Source organism: Gavia stellata, chromosome 6, assembly GCF_030936135.1.
Source record: "Gavia stellata isolate bGavSte3 chromosome 6, bGavSte3.hap2, whole genome shotgun sequence".
NCBI lineage: Eukaryota > Metazoa > Chordata > Aves > Gaviiformes > Gaviidae > Gavia > Gavia stellata.
Window position 1 is genome coordinate 37942648 of NC_082599.1, and position 23469 is coordinate 37966116.

The window sequence follows — 23469 nt, forward strand, 5'->3', positions numbered from 1 at the left end:
AGGTCATTGGAAGTCATTAAAACCTGAATTTTACACGGAATCACACAGAACTTTGAAAACTTTTTTTTTTTTTGCCTTCCAGCTTGATTCTTCACTGCCTTACATTTTCAGAGTCATTGACCCTTTTCCTACTTTTTGTAGACTCCTATCAAGTCTGAACTGAGTTAGAAAAGTAATTAATTTTATTTTTTTGAGGCATTAAGAATAGACAGGTGGATCAAGTGAAGAGCCTAATGCTACACTCAGTGTGGTCGTTGCATTCAGATTTTTAACTCTCATTACAACATGCAGCTTTACCTGCATAACTGCATCTTTCCCTAGACCTTTATCATGTCTAAGAGGGTTTTATTTGTGTAAGTATAAATAAAGCATTCTTTGTTTAAAAGGTATATGAGGAGAATTCCACTTTGTACCAGCATAATAAAAATGCACTACAATCACTTCCAAACAAAGCATGAGAAACTGGAAGAAGGAGAGTCCTATAGAAAAAAGTGTAGTAGACTTAGCCTTATGTTACTTTGCCAACACACCTGTGAATAAACTCTATTGTTACAGACATGTCCTCTGTTATCTTGCTATAGTTTTTACATTGCGTTTGTACAGAACATGCTTTTGCAGACAGATGAAATACCTGAGATTAGATTAAATGGAATCTCTGCTCACGTAATGGACACTGATACAACTGATACTAGTAGTTTAGTACTTCTAAGGTAGCCAGTATAGGAAGGAAGCATTTGCAGGACCAGATGGTGCAGGGCTACCATATTGCAGAGCATTTGCAGGAGAAGGGAGAAAATGAAATTAATAGTGTTGTTGTGTTTTTTATTTTCTCCAAAATGCCCTCTAGTGATGTTTGAACTTTTAATAGGCTTATAGTAAAGTTAGCTCATTCTGTTAAAAATAATTTTGCCTTTCGTAAAAGTTTATCTCACTATAAATTAAGCCTTCCTAGTTAATTTTGTGTATTTCTTATTTCTTTGCCAACATAATCACATTCTTTCCACACAAAATGAAGAAAAAAGCTTTGTTAATGTCAAAATACTTTTGTTTTAAGTAAATAGCCATGAAGGCTTTTACTTATATTAAAACTCAGGATAAAAATGTTCTGTTTTTTTCCAACAAAGCAGCAGTATCTCCTTACTTACACCTAGTAAGACAGTGTTTCATAAAGATTTGTAGGTGATGATTTCTGAAATGGTTAACTAGTTAAAATGCAAATAAACTACTATTTGTATAGCTTGCTTCTACAAATTATTTTTCCTTGTGTTAAAAATGGGGATACATACCTCATTTGAGTGCATATAACTCCTACTTTTTAAAGTAAAATGCTTTAAAGTAATGTGAATAAAGTCTAAAATTGTCTATAAAAATAAATTCATTAGATATTTTAAAATATCTTGAAGTGCCAAAAAAGCTTTCCAGAAATCAGTGATTACACTGCAAACATGCCACAAAGGGGAACTGTTAACAAGTGTGCCTTTGCCAATGGTAGGAAGATTGCCAACATCTAATTGGCTTTAAAGTTTTGTTCTATCAATGGTGTATTGTATCTTAAAAGCAGTAATGCCAACCTTATGATTTAGGCATGAAATGGGACCTCAAAATATCTGACTGATTATGGCAGGAAGGAACTATTTTCTTAAGGAAAACTTGCTAGCCTACTTGTTGCTCTACTCTAATTGAAGAGTTCATTTTGTACAATACAGAAAAAAGAACAGCATGAAAATTATATATGAGAATGACAAGTAGTAAACATATAACTGGTACATTTCTGTTTTCACCAGTAGATCTTACAGTGCTTTATAAAAAAGAGTATAGCTGTCATTATAAGAACTGATCTTTCAGCTGCCAAAACCATTTAAGTCATTGTTGCTCCTCAAACCTAAGCATACCTGGAGCCCCCCCTCCACATCAGTCAGCCAGTTCATTTGCTTTTTGACAGCTTTCTATACTGGACCTGTGAAATGAGCAGGATTTAAAAGAAAATCCCCACTGCTTTTGCCCCGGCTGCTCATCCCCATCCTTGCCTTACAATTTATGGCCCTCTCAGGTATGCCAATATAACTGTTGTTAACCAGCTCCCTTTCACTCATCTGTTTTACAGTCTGCCCCAACAAATGCTTGCACTGGCACACTGATCCTCGCTCTGTAGGGACTCAATGGGCCAAGCTGGAATGAATGAGTGGGACAGAAAGCTCTTAAATCTGCTCCTAAACTACTGGGTATTAGTAATGTAAAACCAAATTCTTGGTGATGGGAAGACCAGTGAGGTTCCCAGTCACACAACACATCAGTGACAGAAAAGGGAAAGAAAATGCAACTTTCTTGACTGTCGTTATCATATAACCATGTCATATCCATGACCATTATTACCATGTTCATTAAGCCACACTGCCTTGCTATTATTAACAGATAGTTACCATGTCATCTTGCTTTGTAGACTGCTGCTCGCTCATTTCTGCAGGATCTGAGAAATGTGGAGAAAAAGATAGAGTACCTTTATACTGCATGGTCCTGTATCCCAGCTTGTTAGATCATCAAAAACTCGTGTGTATTTATTTATATCGTACGCAATGAATGCTTAGTGACATTGTAAATCAAGACCTTTGTGTTTAAGTGCCTGAGATTTATTTTCTTGCACTGTAAGAAGTATGTGTGGACCTTAGGTATGCTCTGTAACATTTGTCACCTTGTAACATGGATGTTAGAACATGAGAACTTGTTAGAGCACTCATAATACAAAAAGCAGCTACTATTGAGATACTGTAGGTAGGTAGTTTTCTACCTGTTGGTACATTGTGCCCACTAAGTTCCAAGGCATGTAAGGAAAAATCAACAAACATGTAAATAAAGAGAAAATAATGTAAAGAAGGCTACTTTTTTTATTCTTAGTGCTGAAAATGTGGCCATCTTAGTTTGCTTTAAAGGTCTTACATAAAAAGGCAAACCAAATAATTAAAAAACCCTAAAAACACAGTACATTTATAGTATTTTTTGTCAATTTGCATTTTCTTAGATTTAAAGATTTTTTTTCCCCTTAATAAGGAACCTCTGAAAGCAAAGGGAAATACATGCACTGTGTCAAATTATGCTAAGGGTATCCAGATTCACTTTCAGAGCCTGCCCCTGACTTTAACTCTGTTGATGCAGGATAATTACATTTGATCACGGTTTTTTAAATTTTCCATTAGTTTTGGGAGATTTCCTTTTCAGGACATGGAGTTTTATAGTCTGGGTTGATAACTAAGCATAATTTTCACTGAATTTAGTGAGAGTTACAGGCATATGACACCTGTAAAATGGTACCCTCATTGCAGAGTGATACTTAAATTCGACATTAACACTGCTTAGTGTAGCCAAAAGAAACTACAGTGGATGCAAAAGTGCATTTGAGACTTGAATCAAAATGAATTGGCAGCCAAGCCTACAGTGCTTTTTGTTCCTCCTTCTAACCTTTCATCTTGCATTTGTTGCCTTTACTTCTCTGCATTGGAGAGCTTTCATAATGTTTGTCAAATGCAATAAAAGCGCAGTGAAGCTGCTCAGGAATCCCTGAGCTACAAATAGTTGGAGCTGGGAGAGCATTCCAGAGAAATATCCCTGCATATTTCCTCTCTGACTGGACACTGCTGGAGATAGACTACTGGGCTAGAGGGACCTTGAGTCCAGCATAATATGACATTCTTCATGTTTGTAAATATTTGAGTTGGGATTGTCAGGGCAGCATTCATTTCCTAGCTGTGTGCACTTCACCAAATAACTAACTGGAATGTATAAGCAGCAATGCAAGTAGTTATTTTTGCCTACAGAAAAAAAAAAAAACCAACTTTGTGTCATCTGAACTGCTTTATTTCTTGCTGAATTGTATGATATATTCTGCAGCAGTATGTCATTTAGTAGTGAACCATGAACTGGTATCAATCATGGTCATTGTATTTTTACTTCTACCTGCAATGCACTACATATAGAACACACTGATAGGTGTGGGAATTGCTCAAAACAGTCACTCAGTGCCCTTCTGCTAGTTACGGAGTACGGACATAGGAAAAGAAAATTAACATGGTAGGGCAACATGGAAAAGCAATGTGGAAAAGCTACATGGCAAGTTAGGGGCCTAAGGAAAGATTAGGTAATTGTTGCCCAGGAAAAGATGCACGCATATAAACCACAGGAAAAATAGTTACATTATTTTCCAACCAACATATGCGTATCAGTCGATAAGTATCAACATCACATTACTCTGATAAAATCCTGAACTAATCTATGATACAAAACCAGGAATACTGGCACTTACCCAGTCCTTGGGTTTTCCTCCACCGAAGTGTAAATCACATTGCTTCAGAAATATTTTCTTTGTGCGGCATGCTCCTGAGCAAAATCTTGGCTTTGCCAAAATGGGAAGTGGTCTTGCTCGTATTGACATTCTTAGGAGTTTGTTCCTGGTTTTATAGGAAGCAACATAATGTCCCTAGAGGAGTAAGGTGTAGCACTGGCTTGCTAGAAGAATTAGTACCCAGGAACATAACCTACTGCAAATCAAGACAGCAAGTAATTAACTTTTGACACAGAGACACTGTTACTTAAGTAATATAATTCAGCAAAAGAACCAGCTTTTATTTTCTATTCTTGGTTGCAAAATTTGGACTCAGTTTTATATCTTTTGTGCATGCAATTGATAATAAATTTAATTCCTTCAGAATTTTAGCTATATAAAAGATATAGGAAACATCAACTTAATGTGCAAAAGGACAGAGAAGACCTTTACAAGAGCAGCAGACAAATCAATATAGATCAAAATATCTCCTCTATTCCACACAAAGATAAAACTACTGCCATTATTGTGGTCCTGTATTGCCTGCATTGCCTAGACTATCTTGTCCATTGAAAGATTTTTGAAAGGAATTTGTAATAAAAAGATTTGGAACGTTTACCTACATGAGGCAGTTAGTTGCAGAAACTTTATTTTAACAAATCTCCATTCTGTCCTATTGAAAATTTAAGATTACTGCACTTTATGTAACATTTAAGAGTTCTAAATACAACCGGCACATTTAGTTTAAGTCTATCTAGCACTATAATTTCACCATGTAGCATGCATACCTATGGAATAGCTTGTTTATTATTAATTTTGTTTTAAATCTCTGTTATATATTAATGCATCTCCCTACCACAGACTATTTTATAGGTTACTTTAAAGTAACAGCACTTAAGAAAAGTAATAGTTAGCTGCAGTGAAAAATTGGAGAAGAAACTATCAGATAACAATACTTTTTAGAAGGAATATGCTGCTTGTCCATAAAAAATGATCCATGCTTCATCTGTGCTAACTGTGATATGAATTCCAATAAAGCCACTAGGCTGATTAGAGTCACTAGGGTATTGGTCACCAAAACAATAGGATCATTTGGTAAAGGTCAGCATTATAGTATCAGAGTTCTACCAAAATTTAAAAAAAAAAAAGAAAAAAAGAAAAAAAGGGGAGAGATGCAGTAATTTGCTTTCCTAAAATAAGAAAAGGCCTTTTGTTAATGTACAACTTACTGAAATTAAAAAGTAATTTGATTTTTCTTGTCTGAGCTGGGAGATAAATTATGAGCTTACATTACACAGAGAGAGATGTTGTTTACACTAAAAGTAACCAGTTAAATCTAATTAAGAAATACATTTAAGAGTCTCCCCTAAAAGCACACAATACTAAACTAAAACTTTGCTATGATTTTAAGTCTAATGCTACCAGTTATAATCATTAGTACCACTAGTAATAATAAAAATAACAATAACAATGCCACCACTAATAACAAATTAATTTCCTCTGGACACCTTGAATATAACTAAATATAATTGAAATGCAAATCTGGTCTGTTGTGCCTGCCTTTTGATATTTGACAAATTCTAGGAAAATATGCGCAAGAAAAAACATCATGACAAGCTTCCAAAATCCAGAGTTGTTGATTTAGGAAAGCCTGTTTTCTAAGTCAGACTTCCTCATTATTATTATTTCTGTAAAACTAACGTAGTATGCCTGCTCATGTACACAAACCGAAGCTTTGATTTACAAATAAGATGGAATAAAAAATATTTTCCATGACTGATTTGTTTGAAAGAAAAATACTTTTTGAATGGTTTATTTTTTCCCCCAGTAACACATTATCTTCACTGAACATGAAATCAAACTTTGGTTTGTTACTATTAAAAATTAATATAAATGTATAAATGTTATCACTAGGGTAATAAAATCCTATTATCATTTTCTTAGATAAGCGGTGACAATGTTGTGTTTCTAATAGCCTCTAGAGATACAGTAAATCTAGCAGGGGAATGTCAGCCTGGTCCAAGACAGATTAAATGTAGAGAACTGGAATATAGTTCCCAGTAAACAAACACTTTGAGTTCAGAAGGTCATACTTGCTCAGCTGTTCTTCATAAGCCCTATTGAAAATAACTTTCATACCATCACTGAGTATATTTCATGCTACCTAATAATACTGAGGGCCAACTACAGTTGTGATATAAATGATTTCTAAGGGAAAAATTGAGTGTAAAATGATCAAAAAGCAATATGTAAATGGAAAATCAGGATGATATTAGACATCCAATTGGTGCAATTCGTAAGATCTGCTCTTTTGTAGGGAAAAAATTCATCCCACTTGGAACCTTGTGCAAATTCCCATTGACAAATGAGCTGATTTGGCCCCGGCAACTCTGTGATTAATACAACAAAAACTAAGGCTAACTATATCTGAATTTAGAAGAGGACTAGGAAGAATATTCAGCCAATGAACTCTCCCTTGGCGGTTGACTAATTACAGCAGAATGGGGACCGCAAGTCAACAAAGGTCTGGGAAGGAGAGAGAGAACTACAGACTGAATTTTCTTTTGGCATCTCTTCTAACAGGGAGAAAAAGGCCTGGATTCTGGGAATACTAAAATAAATAAAATAAATAAATAAATAAATATATAAATCAATGTGCAGTTTATTATGGGTACAGTTCTCAAAAACTGTTAAGATAACTTGGTGTTTTTCAGACTCCTACACCTCTATCACCCAATTTTAAGGAAAAGCTGCACTACTTACAGGCAGTATTAGTAACAGGTACTGTTGACGAGCTCAGTCAGGTCTCAGTGGTAGCATTTAAGCAGGCAGTTTCATAAAGCCTTAAAAAGTCTCCTTCAGCACAAACATGGTATATTCAAAACAAGCAGATATACAGACCAAATGCTGCCCACTGACATAACCCAATAAAGATAACTGAAATGTACACTGCAAAAACAGATTCTAAGCATGGTGTTTGCATACAAAACACTTATTACAGGCCCAACAGATCCTTTGCCATGTAGTGAACTAAAGCTGTAAGTCATGGCTGTGACTGTACTGTGTTTTTAAAAGAGTAAGAGTTGTTACCCATATTAATAATATAAATTATATTTTGATTGAAAGATTCCAGGTCCAAAACACAACAACCTGCAACCACACTTTGGACAGTATTGGTAACTTTGCTACATTGAAATGTAAACTATTTATTAGCAAAAGGGAGATCCATTCATTAAATCTGTTTCTTTTTGTAGCAAGTTGTAGAAGTGTAACCACTGCAGTATGCTGCCTTTTAAAAATATTCCTTATACAAGGAAATTAATCTGTGAAATAAGAAAAGGTATGAAAGTTTAAAAAAAATGATAGGATATGTGTGGTAAAAATATAGTTTGCATTTCTAAGTGGTGCTGATCAAATAAAATCAGAAAGACTGCATTACTTTATGTAAATTTGCACAGCAAATCCAACATTCTACGCTGTACAATGTTAATAGACACAATAGAATAAAAAATAATTGGGGATGAATTAAATACAAATTTTAGTTTTAGCACGCTTCCTAGTAATTGATTTGTACATAATGTGTGTAACCATATGGTTATTATTTTTTGCATAGAATTTAAGATCGCATAGTGTAGGAATTTCAGAGCTCAAGCAGTAGGAGAAGGTGAGAACCTCGACTCAAGATCTGTTGGCCAAGAAGTTTTCCATACAAATAGAAACACAAGAGGTTTAGACCCCTCTCCAAGCTGAATGTGGGGCTATGGGGAAAAGCAGCGTGAGTCACTCTCTGTCTCAAGTCCCAGGCCAGGCACAACCTGACAGCCCTTCTCCTCGGTGCCGAGTCAAGTGTGAGCATGAGCTATTGGTGGGGTGGTACCGGCCTTGGCAGGGAGTCATGGAGCAGCACGAAGCTTCCCAGTTCAAGCATGTGATGTGACAGATGCAGCTGCTCAGAGAGCCAAGGAGCAAGAAATACTAGTAAAGCGGTGGAGACACAAGAACTGCTAGAGCCAGGAGAGGGGAGCAGGAGACAGCATTAGTATGAGGACTCAGACATCTTTAGATCCTTTGAGAAAAATATATACCATTGTGAGAAAATAGGAAAGCTGCCAAGCTTCTTGCAGATACAGTATACAGACACTTCTGTGCTCTGTCAGCGGTGGCAGCCAGTGCTGGAGGGGGACCCAGAAGGGGATACAAGAAGCACGCTGTAGGTAGCTGTGGAAAGTGTCGTTCTACTTTCGGTCCCTCAAGGTTAAGCACTGTTCCCTGAGGTACAAGAACTTTGAAATCTCATTGCTTGTTTGTTTCCTGCCACATGTAGTTTTCCTGCCTCTGAAAACAAAATGTTGGTCATTTGGGAGCTTCCTATTACTTTCAGATAACAAAGATAAAAGGCTAGGAGTAACAGTAAATCTACCAAAGCATACAAACCAAAGGTATTTACCTGTTCCATATCTGCTAAGATTTAAGTGACACCTACTCAGTGGTCATTTACATGCAGTTCTGCGCATGCCAGTAAGAGGTATGCTAGAAGGAAGAAAAACCCTTGCAAACATCATAAATAAGAAATGAAACACTCCCCCAGACCTGGGTTTCCAGTGCACATATATTAATTACACACCAGAGAGTAAAGCCTCAGTATGTGCAAGCATTTAATTCATTATTTGCATTTATTAAAAACATTCCTTTTCACTTTAACAATTCAGTAACCCAACAGTGAAGTAACAGCAATTCAAACGCGGTCATTTACAGACATGCGGTTTCTTGTGCCCATTGTACAGTGCAGCGCTGCCAAGTCTCACACCTTAGGAGTAAGCTCGTGCTCTCTCGTCTCTATGTCACAAGTGTACATGTACACACATACAAAATTTACATGTCTGCTCTCACCTATACTCTTTTGGGAAAATCCACAAATTTCATCAGTCTCACTCATACAGATTTAAAAATCCTGGCAGCTTTTGAATAGCTTTTCTTCATCAGCTGCAATTAAGTGTTGGAAAAGAAATCCAAAATGTACAGAGAGAGTCTTTCTCCTTAATAGAAAATGTTAGCAATATTATGTGATTTCTAATATGTTCCAAAGTTTTGCCACGCCATCTTACTGGAAGGCAAAGTCTGCAAGCCCTGTGATTAGATTTCCTTAAACGCTGGGCGATTCAGTGTTGTCAGCCATAGCATAAAATATTATTTGTAACTATTTAACTGTTTTAAGAGTATAGTTAATAGCTTTCTGTAACATGATCTTAAAGAAGTTGATTAAGTGTGCTTTACAACGTGACCAGAAAGAGCTTCCGATTAGTGACATTGATATATATATGTGTTATATCTCACATGGCCCATACTTTTAAAAGCTGGGAGTGTTGAAATAGGAGTCAAACCAAAACGAAATCAAATCATTAGAACCAAAGCGTTTCCTTACCACACTTCATCAATATCATCATGTCATGCCAATAGATTGAATATACACAACATCGAGTACCTTTCTCTGGTAATAAAAACTAGAAATGTATAATTTTTGTGTCACTCATACAAAGCAAAGATAGGCCTCAGGGGAAGAATTCAGGGCTGGATCCAAAACTCATCATGGCTTTGGTTCAGGCTGTAACACAGAAAGTAAACAGAAAAAATGTTAGGCACTGGATCTGAATAAAAGTTTAAATATACCTGAGGTTAAACAGATGTGATGGGGCCCCATTTCTAATTTCAAGGCTACAAACTGCTAAAGGAGCTCAGAGGTTTAAAAAGATAGTGTAGTTATGAAAATAGTAAATGTTTTCCAAACATACTCGACTCTGTTCCCCATTGCCCCACACTTCCTTTGGCAATCCCGGTTAGCTGCTTACAGTTTTTATTCCTCATTCATCTTGTGCCTGAAGAGGGACTAGTCTCATCCTGGCAAAGAAAGTCTCAGTATAATTACAAAGCAGAGGGATTTTTATGTCCCAGACTGAATTTAAAACTTCTTTTGAATGTAGCAATGTTTAAATCCAGTTACTGCATTCACATACATTTTACCTTATTTAATATTTCTATCAAAACCACTATCTTAATTTGCCACTGTATATTTGTCCTCATATTTATGCACTTAAGAAATTTAGACACTAAGAAAAGGGTTCTGCCACCTTTTTATTTCCAAATAAATACCCTGGTGAAATGTTTTTCACCAACAAAATGAGACATACATTCTTTGGGAATTGTACATATAGACACAAAAAGAGAGAGAACTGATTTTTTTCATCCTTAAGAAGAGAAAGCCACAGGGAGACCCTCCTGCTATCTACAACCAGCTAAGCAGAGAGTGTAGAAAAGATGGAACCAAACTCTTTTCAGAGGTGCACAGTTAAAGGACAAGAGTCAAGAGACAAAATTGGAACATGGGAAATTCCAATTTGATATAAAGAAGACTTTTTACAATGAGTGTTTTCAACCACTGGAAGAGGCCCTCTAAGTGATGGTGGAATCTCCATCCTTGGAGACATTCAAAACGTGGCCGGGGAAGGCCCTGAGCAACATATTCTCCTTCAAGCCGCTTTGGAGGTCCCTTCCAACCTCCATAGTTCTGATTCTATGACATGTATAGGGAGAATTGCACCAAAAAGATACTTGATGTTCATAATTTTTTCCTTAAAAACCCACCCAAATATTGGCTAAACACGGATTCTACATGCTTAGAGTACAGTTCTGGTATACCTGAAAAGTATACCATTTATTGTAAAATACTGGCTTGAATGAAAACAATTCCCTGTTACCAAAATCAGTGGCGTTGAAAGGTGAAAAACAAGTCAGAAGGAAATGGGATTATTGGCATCATACCTGTAATGAGCTTTTCTAATTGAATTAGTGTATTAGAGAGTCTCACAAGACTAAGGATTCAGTAGAAATGCTGATCAAACTTCTTTTTTATTTCACAATTTTAAATATTTTGCAGAGAATGTAGGCAAAGATAGGAAAATAATGTGTTTTTTTCCTACTCAAAAGCAAATTTTCCAAAAGATTTATATCACATGGATGAATTTCGGGAGATGGTGTCTCATGATCCCTGCCTAGAAAATTCAGACTGATTAAGGCACTCAACCATTAATTCTCAGAGCAAGTGCAAGTTTCAGCAGTTCCAATCACATTTTTCTTGATCCAAATCTTTGTTTGTACCAGTACAAGCATACTGATTGTTGATGTTGAAAAAGCTCTGCATCATCTTTCTGTAAAATAGCTATAAATTCCAGAGGGATAAGATTGGCATCTAAACTTAGGATACAAATACATACGTGAGAACACTTATTAAATCATACATTTATTTCATTAAGAAGTGTTCTTAATTTGAATAATTGAAGAAATATTTTTATATTATATTTTATAACCACTATATATATGTGATGAAGATATAGAGTTTAAAAATACTTTTTTTCCTGAAATTTGTGGATATAAGTGCAAGAAAAGATTATTCTTGATTTATTTGTCCTAGTATTTACACTGTATATGTGACAACCGGCATATGTAGTTTGTTCTACTTCTTACATAGGCATTTAGCAATAGAAATAATAACTTAATACTGAATTATGACTAAACCATAACTTACTCTTTTGACTGAACGAACAGTTATGAACTGAGCATGGAAATACCTCAAGTTTCTTAGAAAACTCAGAATTGGGGATTTTTTTTTTAATTAGGAGACAGTTTTTTCCAAGCATTCACTGTAAAAACTGTTAGCTGCCAAAGAACATCTTTATTTCACACTTCCTATTATACTCCCATAAACCAGCATTATAATGGTGTTAAATGAAAGCAAAACTACTTGTCAGTCTCACCAACATTGATACTCCCCAGCTAGTGACTGTAAACCCCAAGCTCTTCCCAAGTCCCAGCCCACACGAGAACAACGTCTTGTGACTCTTAGACAGCCCTTTATCAGGTCATACAGAGCAAAGAGCAGTGAGGAGAAGAAATGGAGGCTAGAGATAAGAAGAAATAGCTGTCCTGACCTCCTTGGAAATGTTTATTGCTTTTCTGATTAACGTTACCAGTTTCATTTTCCACTACAAAAATTGATCTGGTCTTAAAGGAGAGAGTGCTGCACATACACCTCTCGTGTCTTCTAAAATGATCTATTAGTACAATGCAGGGAATTTATTGCTTTCTGGGGAAAATGGAAATGTATGGATGATATAAGAGATTATCAATTGTGTATACAAATCAAAGGATTACTTAGTAACCTGTGATACACCTGAAGATATAAGATTGTTTCCAGAAACAAGAAGCATGGAACAGAAGCAAGTACAACAAGTAAGATTAATTTATCTTATGCTCCAGCTTAGTTTCATTTCTGTTAGGACTGACCATGAAAAAGCTGGTGAACTTGTCAAAAACCTAAGTCAATAATTCTAATAATTAATTCTATGGTATTCTAGAATATAATATTATTTGTAATAATAATATTATGTCTCTCCACATAGCCTGTTTGTTGAGAATACGCATGAAAATGTGTAAGAAACAGTAGCAGCAGAGGTAAAGGTGATCTTGAAGACAATTTGTCGTAGCGAACAACGTTGGGTGTACTGGGAGAAGTCCCGCGTACCAGTGACGGTTACTCATCACTGTTGGTTGTTACTCAGCCCTGTTACTCTGGTAAGTGACCTATGACTTGACTTTGGATGAAAATCAAGGCAAGTCAGTGTATTTATGAGGTAATGTACTTTCATGGAGATCTGCCAATGTACGCAAGCAGGAGAACTGTGTGTCAGCATTTCCAGTCACTCTTCTCTCACCCCTCCGTCAGCTTGGGAAGACCTGCAAAGGCTGGGAGATTAACGGTGGCGACTTACGAGGTGCAAGTGTGCCTGTGTTCTGGAACTGGGACGGAGGAGGAGATAATTAAATTAGGGTATGATAGAGGTAATGTAATAACGAACATGAAGGGAGGGAACAGTGGCGGGGGCAGGTGCACTTCGTGGAGGTAACAGCTGCACGGCTCTACGCCGGCTGGGAACGCAGCCCTGCCCAGGCCCCCTCGCCCCACTGAAGGCGCGTCCCTGTGGGAGGGCGCGAAGGCCTGAGGGGCCTCAGGCGGGGCGGGGCGGGGCGGGGCGGGGCGGGCCTGGCCGGACCCCCGCCGGCTCCAGCTCCAGCCGGTTCCCCGCCAGCGACCCGCCCCCGCGCAGGCAGGGCCGGGGCTGGAAGTGACGTCGGCGGGCGGGGTTGTGAGGCGCTGGTGGCGGAGGCCCCATGTTGATGTCCCCGGCGCCCTCCGCGCCTGTCTAGGTAAGGGGCCCTCCCGGGCCTGGCTGGGGGGCACGGGCAGATCTGACACTTTCTTTGCTGCCGGGCTCCAGCAGCCGCTGGGGCGGGTGGGGCCCTTAGGCCGCCGGCTCCAGTTCTGCGCCACTGGGAAGCCGGCCCTCCCTCCTCCTTCCCCCCACGCCCCCGCTGTCTTGGGACGGCCGTAGTCGGGAGGGGAGAAAGTGGGGGGCGGCGGCCGTTGCGAGGGGCGCGGGGCCCGGGCGGCCGTGCTGTGGGAGGCGGCCGGGTTCTCCCCCGCCACGGTGGGTAGCGCGTTGCGAAGGCCCAGAGCAAAGGTGATCGGCGGCGGGCAGGTAAGGCCGCGGCGGCCGCTGACGGAGCGGGGGTTAGAGAAAGGACGGGAGGCGGCAGGGCGCAGGCCGGCCCCGCGGAGCGGGGGAAGGCAGGGCAGGTAGGGGCCGGGGGTGTCAGGTGCGCCCCGTGCCGCCGGGGCCGCAGCTGGAGGACTCCGGGAGGAGCTGGCTGGGGCGGTGCGGCTCGTCCTGCTTTTGTTTTTCCTGCTTGACGAGCTTTTCATCCTTCCGTCCTTTTCGGTGCGTACAACCAAACGCGTCGTTCAGCCTCCCCGAGGGAATCGCTTGTCGTGTCAGTAACGAAGTCCAAGCGTAGCTCTTCCTCCTCCTCCCCTCTTTCCCAACCGGTAGCTGTGAACTAGATAAGCAGGCACCCAGCATCCCCTAAACTATCCTTGAACTGTAAGTCGATCACAGCTTCACCTAAGCTCCGGGGATTTTCCTGCTGGGGAGCAGTAATCCCAGATGATTCTGCTGGTCTGCACAAGTTCAGATTTGTGAAGAGTTCTGCTTTGGGCTTGGCTTAGAAACCAGTCTCTCTTTACTGGTTTCACTAAGGCTAGTACTCAGCTGTGGTAGCTGGCAACCAGTGTGCAGAAATGAATGTTTTGGGGTTTCTTTTTTTGGTGTTTTTTTTTAGTGGTGTGGGTTTTGTGGTTTTTTTTTTTTTTTTGTAATATCCAATTTTTAAAATAGACCTATTTAAAAAAAAGTTAAATTCAATTGGTTTTGTTATTAATGCTTTGTTTACTCTTTTTGTACTTATCATGGGTAATGACACTGAAACAGTCTGTTTCATGTCAATGCTATTTGGCTTCAGGTGCTACTGAGTTACTAAAAATGAATGGATTTGTTGCACTTGAAAAAAAGTTAAGGCTATTCTATTTCTTTTAGAATTGTAGAAACTGCTGCTTCATACCATTTATAGTTCAGAGTGGATTTGAGATGACTGAAATGTAATCTGTTTTGAGAGGTGCAGGAGTTTTCATGGTTTTGCTATGCTGTAAAATTTCCTACGCTCTTCTGGACTCGAAAGCTAGATAACAGATAGGATTTGTGTGTACCCCATTGTCTCTCAAAAGCTGTTACTCAATTTCTTGCTTGTGTAAGTTTTTGTTTTTGTCCTTTATCTGTTAATTTTCACAAGCTTGGCATTTTATCTTATTGCTTGTGTTGTTCATGGTACAAACTGCTTTTTGACATCTGATACATCAGAATAATGTAATGGCTGCCCATATGTACTTCATGCATTACACTAAATTGGGCAGTAATAAGCTTAAAACATTGAGAGCTTAAACCTAAAAAATCCTTGTTTATCATTTCCTTGTTTTGAATGATGAATACCTGTTCACTTCAGAGTGCATTTTGTTTCAGAAAACACGAGCTCTTTGCTACTAATTTTTTAACTGGTGAAAAGAAATTTTAACGGGCTATAGGAAATACACAGACAGCTTTTAATCTTTGAACTTTTTGAGACTTGCAGTGGCCTGTCCCTTTTTGGGATTGCTTTCCTCATGTATCTTCGATGAAAGTAATATATTATGTCACGCACTTGGCAATTACCCCGTTCAAGGTGTGAATTTGCTTGGTCAGTATAAAATTAATTTTAATAGCAATTGCAAGAATAGCATGGCTCATCTTTCTAGAAGTATGTTAGACATATAAGGCACAATCTTCCTAATATCAAGTGTTTCGACAAACTTGTGATTGTATGTTGAAATAAATCAAACACTTGAAACTTCTCAGTTGGCCATTTTACATTTTTGGCAGATATTGCCAAATCTGAGGAAGGGACATCCTTGTTCTGCTTGTGAAGCATCTTGCATTGCGGTAATTTCTAGCACTATGTATCCTGAATGAGGTGGTGAATGGAAAGCATGATTAAAAGCTTTTGCAGTCCAACTGATTAGTGTTAATCCATCAAACTGCATGCATACCTAAATGTTCCTGCTATCAATGAAGTCCATTGTTTATGGTAATGAAGCTAAGCATGCAGGGCTGAGAGCATATGTGTTACAGTGAGAACCGTAAAAGATGCCCACAGAGGCAAGAGAACTCTCTCTTGAAGAAGAAGAAAACACAACCCAAACAAAACCCTCCTGTTTATTTACACTTTCTTGTTTTTTAAAAATATCTTAAAATGGAACTCTCTTACTTTTACTGGGACGGGAAGAAAAACTTCACATACAAAAATGCTGTGAAAAGCACTGAGCAGTACAGTTTCTGAGAAAAGTTTAAAGTAGGGAAACTACGGAGCTTTGTTTCTCCTCCTGTGCCACATCCAGAACAGTTAAGAATATTTCATTAAGTTAGAACCCTGCTTTGTTTTCATACCACCACTTTTATTTCCCACTTTCTGCCACTGTATCTGAGTTACAATACTGAGGGTGTTCAGCTAAGCGGTGCGTTCTCTCCATCTTGATGTCATTGCTGAAATGACTGCCCTTTTATTCTAAGAGGTGATTGTTTTGCAGTGATGCTGAGGCAGTGCACTTTGGTGGGCTTGGTCTATAGCTGTCTGTTTTGGGAACAGAGGAGCTAATTGTTAGGTTTCTCTGTCTTGTATGTTTCATATAGATTAATTTTTTTAACCTAACTCATTTTTCCACTATATTGAAGTAGCAACTTCTACAATTTTGTTACAGATCAATCATGTCATCCTTTCAAGAAGTTCCGTCTTCAGCTAACACTTTGCAGACTTCCAATTTTGCACATGTGATTTTTCAAAATGTGGCAAAAAGTTATCTTCCGAACACACACCTTGAATGTCATTACACTCTGACCCAGTTTATCCATCCTCATCAGAAAGACTGGGTTGGTATTTTCAAGGTAGGTAAAGCTTGTTATATTGCTATTTCTCAAATGTTTACTGTCTTCTTTTTTACCAGTGGAAAAAAACCTAAAACAAATTCCAACAACAGTAAAAGCTCTCATAAACTTAAGTGGAACATCACTTAAGTGATGTATTGGTTCCTGCTATTGGAGTATGAGTTTTGTAACAAAGATCAAACAGTAGATCAGAACTGGAGGAAAGAGTACACTGCTGGAGTAAAGGGAAATTGTGATGCGGTGGTGTCGTGCAGAATTAAATGGAGATGATTTGAGAAGAGACGTGTGGGCATAGAGTGACATTGTGCACATGACTATATGAAGAGTGTGAGCCAGTGCAAGTGTGAAGTGTGTGTGGAAAGAACAAAAACTAAGCTGGAGATTTCCTGACCCATGTCCCTGACTCATTTTTCTTGCTAGAACAGGCTGTATAGATCACTAGAATTATTCAAAATAGACCGTTGAAAAAAGGAGGAGGGGCGAGGCCACATCTAAGCTGCCTCACGTTAGTGATTTGATTTATTTGGAGTTATTTTAAAAGTTAATAAAGTTTCATTTATGGGATTAGAAATTGATTAATTCTTATGTCTGCTTCTATTTAAGATCTTGATCTATGTTTCTTTGTCAGTATACCTCCTAGTAGATGATGCTTAAATTCCTTACTTGAACGGTTAATAGAAGTTTTGATTTGGGCTTTAAAGAAGTGATGCTTTGGCAGTGGGAGAAAGGTAACAGACTGTCTTGGTACTGGAGGACCTTTCCCTTAGGAACTGTCCACTGTTTAAGAATGTAAATGCTTGACTTGACTGTAAGCTGCAGATCGCCAATGGATTGTTCGTCTTTATTCAAGATAAATTACTTTTCTGCAAAACAGAAATACTGTGCTCTATAACAAATCAGAAGCATTTTTAATGCTATATGCAATGACTGTACAGTCACTAAATTGTTTAAGGGAGGCATTAACTTGCAAACAGGCTCATTTCTCTATTAGGAAGTTTTTAAAAATACGTGTATATCTTGATTGTGTGCAAAGTTTTGTCAAATAGTGTAACTGAGCGCACTTAAATGTTTAGTTAACAGCATTAATGAAACTTAAACTTTTGACAAAGATTTCTTTAAAAGAGGGTGCTGTTCATATTACACCTAAGCATTTTGAAATTACTTAAGTGTAACTTGAGAAGTGAATGTTGTGGCTTTGTTTGTTGATCTAAGGGAGGGAGGCAGGCAATCAGATAGGACCCTAAAAATACTAATTAGGAAAAAAAAACCCAACAAAAACCATGTAACAGTTTTTCAGTGACTACATGAAGTGCTGTGTACAATGTACAGGTATCTTTGATTTCATCTTGACTGTGACAGATTCCGTAAACTATCAAGGTACGAGTTTTTATTCTACTTTAGCAGTGGCAGGTAATAGAGCTTTGGCAGTCATTTGAGGAACATGTCTAGCTGGTATAAGGTAGTACTACTACTGAAAGAAACATCTCCTCCTCCTTTTACACAGGGTGGCTTATTTCTTGTGCTTCCTCTCCTTTATATGAAACAAGCTCTTGTGTGATGAATCAAATCAGGGTATTGATTGAGGTTAAGACCAACGTTTTGTGACTGGATTTTTTTTTTTTTAAAAATGGAATTCCCCAACTGAATTTCCAGTTCACCTAATTCTCATCAACGCAAGGGAAGGAAGCATTGCGAGATGGGGAAAAGGATGAAAATTGTTTTCTTTCTGTGACTATGTCAGCTTATATTGAGTAAGTGTTATGAATATACTGTCTTAGTATAGTTATAGCACAGTGAGTTAAATGGAGCCAGCTGTTCAACTGTATCTGTGTCTACAAATATATGTGTATGGGTAATGTTTACTGTAAAGTAAACTGTGAAAATGTAGTTGTCTTGGGATAGATAATAGACAGAAGTTGTACTGTACTGAGATCTGAGTGACTTCTAGAGAACTGATTGTTCCTGGATGATCAACAAACCACCTGGAGGTGGTTTGAAAACTGATGAAACAGGCAGGAGCTTTATCATTTACCTTTCTAAAACACATAAGAAGGATGTGATGCACATTTAGTAAAGTGATTTTCAGCATTAAAAAAAAAGCAAATCTTGACTAATTATGAGAACAATAATTAATGGCTTTCTGTATTGGCCTAGTATGCAAGGAAAGCCAGGCTTCTGTGAGAGAACTCAAAGCATTAATTCACTTGACTGTTCACGTAGAGGCAACGGAAGTCCACCTTGCCTTTCTGAGGTGAATACATTGCTTAGAAAACAAACCTGTTGAAGCTGGTGTCATTTAACCTTTGCCTGGAATTGCACATGAAGTTACTAGTGTTGCAGTAGTGAATAGTGGACAGGGAGAAGACACCTAGTTTAAAAACAAACAAAAAACCCCCAGCCAAAAAACCCTAGTGGTAATTTCAGATTAGTACAGAAAATAAGTATGGAAGATGATTTTCCCCCTGTCCCCATGTGAACATTGTGTTGGTTTTGGTTCTAATGTTGACTTTTGCTCCATTTTAGGAGGCAATGGCTTCAGCTGTATTCTGTCCTGTGTTTGCTCAACTGGTTAGCTAAGAATTTTTTTTATTGAACTGAACAAAATCTATAGGTACCTTTATAAGTGAATGGTTTTCATTTAGGTTGCAAGAGTCCAAGTACATTTCTTCAGCAGCAATGATGTCTTGAGTAGATATTGGCTATTTGTATCCTTACATTATCCTGTTTGTTTTGCTAGTCCAGCTGTTTGTGCAGCTGCACAGTGAAATGGATCAGGGAAGTGATCTGCCAGAAAAATACAGGCCCTCCTCCCCCAGCTTTTACCACCTTGTTGCACAACTGGTTGGTTCTTCAGCTTGATCACTGTGTAATGCAATGGGCAATGTACTGGCATCACTGTGATGGGAATAAGTGGACTGGGAAGGTGTGTGGGAGAAGGGCTATGCCTACTTTATTGGCATGGCTGCTTAATGTGGAATGACAGTTGAAGTTTCTTTTTCAAATCTTTTTAGAGTTCTGTTCTGAAGAGCAGCTTTTAAGCGTTTGGTTTGTCAGTTTGTTTCCTTTTCAAATGGAAATGGAGCTAATAGTTCCGGAAGCAAAACCTGATTTCATATACTGATTCTTAATTTCTAGCTTGTGAGTTTTTGAATGTTTCCATGGTATGCACTACATGTCTAATAGACTCTTTTTTTTTTATTCCATGTACATTTGCATTTGTGATTGTTGTAGTTGCCATTAGTGTTGTGCAGCTTATGTGAAAAAGTGATGTTAGAAATGGAATCCTCGGTAGGAGTGATAAATTGCTTATAAGTTTCTTTCTGTGTGTCTTATTGTGGTTATTTATTAATTTATGTATTTATTACAGAATTTAATTTTGCTTTTCATTATATCAGTCTTTTCCACCTGGTATACATTCTTTTTCACTTGCTAGACTTAATGCTTGTGAGTTTTCCCCCCTCACTAGGAATGTTTCTGTTTTTCTGTGTCTACTGAGTATTCCACTTTCATCACGGAGTATTGGCTTCTGTTTTGTACTATGGAAAGATAATGGCTTCAATGAAAGGTACCACAGCAGGTTCCTTCATGTTTGCAGTTTATTTACAGATGTCTTCTTCTCAAGCATATTTTACAAAGCAACGTAAAATAAGGAGCCAAGGCAAGATAAAGTACTGCCTACCTGCTCTCCACCAGAGGCATCAAAAAGGTCTTGTTGGGAGGTAGAATAGGTCTAGAACTTCAGATGTGAGCTAGGGATTTGTGGCATACAGCATTACGACAAAGAACTAAATAAACTGGCAAACAAATAACAGTTCTTCTAAAACTTAACAGATTCTACCAACTTCTTGACCTATGCTGCAGATGAAATGTGGTTTTTGTTGTTCTCAGCATTATTTAAGTTGCTAAATGTTGAACTTTAGTAATGCAGAGCATAGGGCACTTTGTGGTGGTGGCAGTAGACTTAAAACTGTTCCCCAGAAATTAATTTTCTATTGTTTGGAAAAATGCAAACCCAGTGTTCATAAACTGAAAGGGTAATGTTGCATATAGGAGAATTATTTCAGATACATCTAGTTTGTAAGAAAATGGGTATATCTAAAAGCATACACTACTTCTGGGATTGGACCTTTGGCAAAAGCTTGGAGGGGGTGGGAAGTACAATAATGAAGATGATGTTACACTTCAGAGCAGAAGTTCTGAATATGCAACATTTTTATTTTTGTATATATTAATCTTTCTTTTCTTTCCTTGTCCCCTACAGGAGGCTTAAAAACAGGTTTTGTCTCAGTCTTCAAGTCTGTTGTCTTTCATTGCTGCTATTTCTTTTTGTTTTGGTGACATCCTGGGGGGTCATCTGTCATCAAGTGCCAAAAGATCTTGATCATTTATGTCCTTGCTTGTTACAAAAAAAAAGTCAGTTTTACAGATAAGTACTGGTCTAGTATTTGGCATGGACATCCTGAGCCTGAGTCCCTCTTCGTGGAGTTTTTTCTGTGCAGAAGAACCTGATGGCTCCTAGTATGGAGTCAAAGGGGAGAAGGCTTACCATTCTTAATAGATTTCATAGGAGATCTGTAGTCCCAGAATGATCTAGGACCAGTGTCCCCTTTTTATTCTTCTCTGCTTCTCTCTGATTAATCAAAATCTGGAGAGGGCCTTAGGGTAATCCGAATCTAAACCTTTGAAATGAGGAAAAATAATTAATATGTGCACTACATCTGGTTGCAGAAATGGTCTGCCTGGTAGGTGGTCCTAATCTCTGGATGGGGAAGTGTACATCTTGAGATGTTATTTCACAATAAAGTGAAATAATCATATGGCCACGTGGTGTTTTTTGCATTATTAATGCATAATGTTCAGACTTGCAGAAGTATTTGAAAAACCTGCTTGGCTTTTAGGAACAAGTGCTTACCCTCTGTCAAGGGCGTATGTGTGCAAGTAGGACTGACAGATGTTCAGTATACGAGAGAGACAGGTTTAATATACATCTCAAAGGCATGAGGAAAGAATGTTATGGGCATAATAAAGATACTGCTTCAAGAGAGTAGCATTAAAGGTGTGGGTGTTTGTGGGGTATATCATAACACTTTCTGGGTTTCTAAAGATTTCATTTTGCTGAGGCCAACAGGTTGGAAAGACTAGCGATATCAGCAGGTAATCTTACATATGTTAAGCTAATGGCTTTGGTCTTGCTGTGTCATTAATTAACTGTTCCATCAAAACTTCTCTGTTCTTCAGTTCTAGTTGGTATATTTTTCTAAGTAATCCACAATACCGTTCTTCTAGGATGTTGACTTAAGTTACAGACATGCTTTGGTATTGACTGCTTCAATGTACCCCTAGAGAAGAAAAGGAATTTTTTTTCTTTCTTAATGTCCACATTTTTGATCTCCACAACTTAAAAATGGTGATCTGACATTCTGGTAATTTAACATGGGAAAAGCTGCATAACCAGCATTGGGAAGATCTTAGTAACTTATCTGAACACAAGAAGGTGCTGGCTTGCTCTGAGAGTACTCAGTATTTAGGAGGTCACACCTGAGCTACTATTTGTGCATCAGCGTGGTACCAGTATTTACATGCAACTTAATTTCTGTCTTTTCAATGTATTGATTTATAACGAACCTCAGAATTAACTTTTTTGTGGTCAAAAACCTCTGTAACAGAATTTAACAGTGGATTTAATGGACACCTAAGAAATACCTTGGTGGTTGTGTTGTATCAAGACAATACAGATATGTGTTTGTTTAGTAGTCTGGGTATTTGGTCTTCCTTGGACTGCAAGTAACAGTACAACTTGTGTGAGTCATTTCAGTGTTCTGATTTTTGTTGTGATTGGTTTTTTTTTTAAAGATATTAATTACTTCCATATATACAGATCATGTTATGAAGTATAGCACAACAGCTGGATGTGTTATTGACCACACACATACTGAAATACAATTTTTCTGGCATGGAATCATCACTGCACAGCAGGGCATGATAGATACAGGATTGTGTAGTGGACAGTATGTCCTGTTAAAATAGTTTGGGAATAGAATTACTGGAATTCAGAATGTTTTAAGAATTGCTATATCCACAAATTAGAGTGATTCTGTTGGTTTCTGATTTACCTTCTTTGGAAAGACATACCTTAAGTAACTTGAGATAATTTTTTTTTTTAAGAAAAAGAAGTCCGTGCCAATGTTGTTCATTATTTCTATACTAGATGAAGAGAATGATAATCTGGGTTTACCTTTGACAAGAAATTTTCATGTTTAATTCCAAGTGCCATTAATTTTCTAAAAACATCTGCTATGGTAGGTTTGTGTGGTCAGAGGCAGAATTGGCATAACAAAGTGGTTGGGAGCTCGTAACATTCTTGAAGTAAAAGATTGTTTTTTATTTATTTATAGCTTTTATGAAATGTCATAGTAAATTAGTATTTCGCTTAAACCCCACCCATCCTTTTTAATACATTTTCATGCTTATCTCTTAAAGTAAACAATAACTTTGTTACTCTTTGATCTGTCATAACATTTCCTTGGACAGTCATTTACATATGTACCAGGTTTTCTTTTAGAGAGCTCATATTGTTTCTATATTTATTTTGATTTATACCGAATAAGAGAGAAAGTTGATCCTATGGTCTAGGCACTCTGTCAATGTCACTTGGACATATTCCTCTGAACTATGAGGTAGAAATACAACCAACAAGAGATCATAGTAGGTTAGGATACTGATAGTACATTGATACTG

At 37.9% G+C, this 23469-nt stretch overlaps 1 protein-coding gene across 2 annotated transcripts in view; it reads left to right on the forward strand.

Moving 5' to 3' along the window:
• The first annotated feature begins 13529 nt into the window (after positions 1–13529).
• Positions 13530–23469, forward strand: part of TAX1BP1 (Tax1 binding protein 1) — a 64162-nt gene continuing 54222 nt past the window's right edge. For both annotated transcript variants that reach the window (XM_059818391.1, XM_059818392.1), the window contains exons 1-2: positions 13530–13570; positions 16548–16731. In XM_059818391.1, the coding sequence (XP_059674374.1) occupies positions 16555–16731 (177 nt within the window). In that variant the 5' untranslated portion in view covers positions 13530–13570; positions 16548–16554. The remainder of the gene's footprint in view (positions 13571–16547; positions 16732–23469) is intronic.